The sequence below is a fragment of the Eptatretus burgeri genome, chromosome 11 (assembly GCF_056783735.1).
Source record: "Eptatretus burgeri isolate ZD-2024b chromosome 11, Ebu_testis_v1, whole genome shotgun sequence".
NCBI lineage: Eukaryota > Metazoa > Chordata > Myxini > Myxiniformes > Myxinidae > Eptatretus > Eptatretus burgeri.
Genome location: NC_140971.1, coordinates 6,845,088 through 6,851,087, shown reverse-complemented (window position 1 = coordinate 6,851,087; position 6,000 = coordinate 6,845,088). Strand labels below are relative to the sequence as shown.

The window sequence follows — 6,000 nt, the reverse complement described above, 5'->3', positions numbered from 1 at the left end:
GAAGTTAGAGGTAAGAAAGCTAAAAGATTTAAAAAAATAAAAAAAAATTGAAGTAAATAATTGAAACAGTAAAAGTTAATGAGACTATTATTGAAGGTGCGCAAGTGTTTCACGATTTCCAAAAGATTCGCACGGAAGGAATGTTGCGAGCGGGACATTCAATGTGTTGTCAGGTGAAATAAGTACTTTGAAATAAGAAACGTTGAACAAGCGCGGGCCGTGGAGCACGACTATGTGACGTCACAAACGGCGACGTGACGTGACATGACGCACCGATTGGCAAAGCGCAGGTGCGATTTATTTGCACCAATTGTTGCGGTGTTAGTGTCGAGCTCGAGCACACCAGGTGTCCACGAACATGGGGGCCGTGGTGATCGACAACGGATCTGGTCTATGTAAGGCCGGACTGGCGGGGGAGAAGGAGCCCAAAGTGATCTTCTCGAACATCGTGGGACGCGCCAAGGCGAAATCGGTGCGCGGCACGTGCTTCAGCTTCACACACCTGTTTGCTTTGCGTTGTATTCATTGTAAGGGATTGCAGACCTTCCCACCTGTTGAAAACAAATCAGGAGGGTGATTATAGTGAGTGGAGAAGTGTGACGTGCTAAGCCTGAAGGCAATGGACGTGAGCATTGTGTATATTTATATTTATTTGCTGTTTAAAGCCCTGAACTAATTTCGTTGTCATGGTTACAATGCTAGAATCCATCCATCCATCCATCCATCCATTGGGACCATACTCTGTGCAGAACGTTGGTGCTGCCTAAGCAGTCTCCTTGGTTATTGGACACAATCCTGGACGGGTCGCCACTCTGACACGGGATACCACCAAGCTGGTACTTATTTTGCCGACCTCGGAAGGATGACAGGCAGAGTCAACCCCACCTGGTATTAATTAAACAGCCGAGGGGGATTTGAACTCAGGATACTCGGATCCCAAGCTCACCACCCTAACCATTAAGAACACTATAATACCTCTTGTCATAAAGTTATAATAGTACACCGATGCATGTGTAATCAGCCCACGTGAAGTGAAGCAAACATCGGGGTGAAGCGATCGGTCCCGTACATGTGTCTGCATTTTGTTCTTCCCTTTTCTCTGGAACCACTCGTCAGATTGACACAAAATTTTCTCCATTGGAGTGACTGCTCATGTTAGAATGTTGTGAATGATAATCCTGACGTCATAGGTCACATGGTGTGGCAGCCATGTTCGAGAAAAAAAAGAGAAACGTTGCATCTCTGTGTATCCGAAACTGCTCCATGGAAAAGAATGCAAACTTTGCACGTGTAACGCACTCCTCATGGGGAATGTGTAATTTTTTTATGATGTCATAAAATTATGTGCCTTTGGTATGATGCCATTGCATACGTAGAACGCTACATCTGATTAGTATGAAAAATTTTGTGTGTCATCGAAGGATAAATTGGTCGACAGAAAAACATTTATGACGTCATCGGTCACGTGGTTCGGCAGCCTTTAACAACAACAACAAAAAACCTTGAAAAACTTCAAACAGCTGAGCAAATCATGGAGAAACTTTACAGTTATGACATCCTGTCCATGAGGAACAAAAGTTCCCCACCTATGACATCATAGGTCAAATGAATTGGCAGCCATATTTGATTTACACGAAAACCTTTAAAAAAATCTCCAGAACGGCTGGACAGATTGAGGGGAAACTTTACACATGTTTCCCAAGCCTTGGGGATACCAGGGTGTTCATGAATTATAATTGGCAGGTCACATGGCTTGGCAGCCATATTGCATTGAAGAAAAATATTAAAAAAATTATTTCTCTTGAACCGCTAAATCAATCGACATGAAACTTCAAAATTTTTTCTCGTAGTGGTGAAGAATATGTTTTAAATTTCAACCTGATCGGATGCATGGTCTGGCAGCCGGAGTTGTTTAATTCTTTGAATCTGGGTTCTTTTTGATTTATTTTTTGAATAAGGCTCACTTGACTGCACCTGGTTGGGTTTGAGGGTAGAGTAGCAGCTGAAACCCGAGTCCCATCCAGGTTCAACCTCATGATGACATCATTGCTTTTTGCAAGTTTGGGTTCTTTCTGACGATTCCAATGCAGGACCTATCTTTTTTAGTCTTCCATTTGATTAGAATTTAATTGTTGTAATTGCAAATTTGCCGCCAGAAGAGTTGGCTCCCGCCAAGTCCTTCTCAAGACTACGCAGGGATATTCAATGAATATCATCTAATTCAGTGAGGAATACCTCACTTGAGTTTGTTGAACAAGTCAACTGGTGTATTGTGCATGCACCACAGTGCATCACAGAACACGTGTTCATTCTAGAACGAATATTTCTTGCCTTATGCTCGAGAGCGAAGGAGATTTATCGGCCTGTTAATGTTCTAGAACCAAGTGGATTTATCAGCATGTTTACAGAACAAAATAAAGGATATTTGTCTGTGTTTAGGTTCGAGAATGAAGTAGATTTATCGACGCGTTTCTGTTCTAGAGTGAAGTAGATTTATCGGCGGGAGTGTTTACATTCTAAAACAAAGTAGATTTATCGGACTGCACGCGTTCCAGAACAAATTTGATTTGCGGACTGCTCACGGTCTAGAACGAAGTGGATGTACTGGATTTTTTCCATTCTAGAATGGAGCTGATTTATCGGGCTGTTTATGTTCCATAACAAAGCAGATTTATCGCACTGTCCACGTTCGAGAACAAAGTAGATTTATCAGTGTGCTTACGTTCTCAAATGAAGTGGATGTAACGGATTTTCTTACATTCCAGAACGGAGCTGATTTATCAGACTGTTCACGTTTTGGAACGAAGTAAAATTATCGGACTGTTCACATTCCAGAACGGAGCAGATTTATCAGCCTCTTCACATTCTAGAATGAAGTAGATTTATCGGTGTGCTTACGCTCTCAAACAAAGTAGATTTATCGGCATGTTCACGTTCGAGAACAAAGTAGATTTATCAGACTGTTCATGTTCTGGAATGGATTATATTTATTGGCATGTTCACATTTGAGAATGAAGTGGATTTATTGACATGTTCACATTCGAGAATGAAGTGGATTTATTGACATGTTTATATTGTAGAATGAAGCGGGGTTATCAGCACGTTCACATTCCAGAACAAAGTAGATTTATTGCCGTGTTTACGTTGAAGAATGAAGTAGATTTATTGCCGTGTTTGCATTGTAGAACGAAGTAGATTTGTTGGCGTGTTTACATTCCAGAATGAAGTGGATTTATTGACATGTTTACGTTCAAGAATGAAGCTGGTTGATCAGCACGTTTACATTCTGGAACAGAGTAGATTTCTTCCCATGTTCACATTCTCGGAGAAAGTGGATTTATTGGCCTGGTTACGTTCTCGGACAAAGTAGATTTATTGGGCTGTTCACATTCTCGAATGAGGTGGATTTATTGACATGTTTACATTCCAGAATGAAGCGGGGTTATCAGCACGTTTACATTCTAGAAGAGTAAATTTCCTCCTTTGTTCACATTCTACAACAAAGTAGATTTATTGCCATGTTTTTGTTGTAGAATGAAGTAGATTTATTGCCGTGCTTACTTTGTCGAATGAAGTTGATTTATTGGCTTGTTCACATTCCAGAATGAAGTAGATTTATTGACATGTTTACGTTCTCTAATGAAAAGGGTTTGTCAGCACGTTTCCAGTCAAGAACAGAGTAGATTTGTTCCCTTGTTCACATTCCAGAACAAAGTAGATTTGTTGCCGTGTTTACGTTGTAGAATGAAGTAGATTTATTGCAGTGTTTACGTTGCAGAACAATGTAGATTTCTTGGCGTGTTTACATTCCAAAATGAAGTAGATTTATTGACATGTTTACTTTCCAGAATGAAGAGGGTTTATCAGCATGTTTACATTCTAGAAGAGTAGATTTCTTCCCTTGTTCACCTTCGAGAACAAAGTAGATTTATTGGCCTGCCTATGTTCTCGGATAAAGCAGATTTATTGCGCTGTTCGCATTCGAGAAAAAAGTAGATGTATCGGACTGTTCACGTTCTGGAATGAATTGTATTTATCAGCATATTCACATTCTAGAACGAAGTGGATTCATTGATATGTTTACGTTCTAGAATGAAGAGGGTTAATCAGCCTGTTTGCATTCTAGAATCGAGTAGATTTCTTCCCTTGTTCACATTCTAGAATAAAGTAGATTTATTGCCGTGTTTACGTTGAAGAATGAAGTAGATTTATTGCCGTGTTTGCACTGTAGAACGAAGTAGATTTGTTGGCGTGTTTACATTCCAGAATGAAGTGGATTTATTGACATGTTTACGTTCTAGAATGAAGAGGGTTTATCAGCATGTTTACATTCAAGAACAGAGTAAATTTCTTACCTTGTTCACATTCCAGAACAAAGTAGATTTATTGGCCTGTCTACATTCTCGGAAAAAGTAGATTTATTGGGCTGTTCACGTTCGAGAAAAAACTAGATATATCGGACTGTTCACATTCTGCAATGAATTATATTTATCGGCATGTTCACATTCAAGAACAAAGTAGATTTATTGCCGTGTTTTCGTTGTAGAACAATGTGGATTTCTTGGCGTGTTTACATTCCAGAATGAAGTAGATTTATTAACATGTTTGCGTTGCAGAATGAAAAGGGTCTATCAGCACGTTTACATTCTCGAACAGAGTAGATTTCTTCCCTTGTTCACATTCCAGAACAAAGTAGATTTATTGCCGTGTTTACGTTGTTAGAATGAAGAAGATTTATTGCCGTGTTTACGTTGTAGAACGAAGTAGATTTATTGGGGTGTTTACATTCCATAATGAAGTAGATTTATTGAGATGTTTACGTTCTCGAATGAAGAGGGTCTATCAGCACGTTTACATTCTCGAACAGAGTACACTTCTTCCCTTGTTCACATTCCAGAACAAAGTAGATTTATTGCCTTGTTTACATTGTAGAATGAAGTCGATTGATTGCCGTGTTTACATTGTAGAATGAAGTAGATTTATTGCCGTGTTTACGTTGAAGAACAATGTGGATTTCTTGGCGTGTTTACATTCCAGAATGAAGAGGGTTTATCAGCAAGTTTACATTCCAGAACAGAGTAGATTTCTTCCCTTGTTCACATTCTAGAATGAAGTGGATTTATTGACATGTTTATGTTTGAGAATGAAGAGGGTTTATCAGCACGTTCGAATTTTAGAACGGAGTAGATTTCTTCCCTTGTTCACCTTCTCGAACAAAGTCGATTTATTGGCCTGTCTGCATTCTCGGACAAAGCAGATTTATCGGACTGTTGACGTTCTGGAATGAATCATATTTATCGGCATGTTCACATTCTAGAATGAAGTGGATTTATTGACATGTTTACATTCTAGAACAAAGTAGATTTATTGCTGTATTTACATTGTAGAATGAAGTAGATTTATTGCTGTGTTTACTTGTAGAACGAAGTACAGTCATGCGCCACTTAACGACGGGGTTACGTTCTGAGAAACGTGTCGTTAAGCGACGTCGTCGTTGTGCGAACATCATTTTTTTTTTTCATTTTCGTTTTCGAACATCGTACTGACACAAAACTACACACCTAGGCTGTATGGTGTAGCCTATTGCTCCTCGGATACAAACCTGTACAGCATGTTACTGTACTGAATACTGTCGGCAATTGAAACACACATCCAAGAGAGACAGAAGACACGTTAGTTTTATCTTTGTGCTGTTCATGACGGCCATCGGTGTTGTTAGCAGCAGCCTACAATCTCCTCTCTCATCGATTAAAGAAAGATGAATAAATAGCGTTTGGATTTTATAAATACGTAATCATTGCATCGATGTTATGATTTATAAATGAAGAAACGAGCACCTGTCAAATGTGATATATATTTTCGGAACAGTGCGATTGTTTTAACAACATGAAAAGCTTCACTAAAAATAAATGTGTTTTAATTTTGATTGTAATAACAACGATTTATTCGTGGAATTCTTTAATTCAAAGGTAATTTACTTGTTAGAAGGTAAACGTGAAA

General features: G+C 39.1%; 1 protein-coding gene across 5 annotated transcripts in view; it reads left to right on the top strand.

The window, feature by feature from the left end:
• LOC147016407 (actin, cytoplasmic-like) overlaps window positions 1-6,000 on the top strand; it is a 55,947-nt gene that overhangs the window by 20,197 nt on the left and 29,750 nt on the right. Inside the window, exon 1 of one of the 5 annotated variants that reach the window (XM_085845035.1) lies at window positions 249-472. The exons of the other annotated variants lie outside the window; for them this stretch is intronic. Within the exon in view, the coding sequence (XP_085701161.1) occupies window positions 359-472 (114 nt within the window). The 5' untranslated portion in view covers window positions 249-358. Of the gene's footprint in view, window positions 1-248; window positions 473-6,000 lie in introns of those variants that run through there. 5 annotated transcript variants of the gene reach the window in all.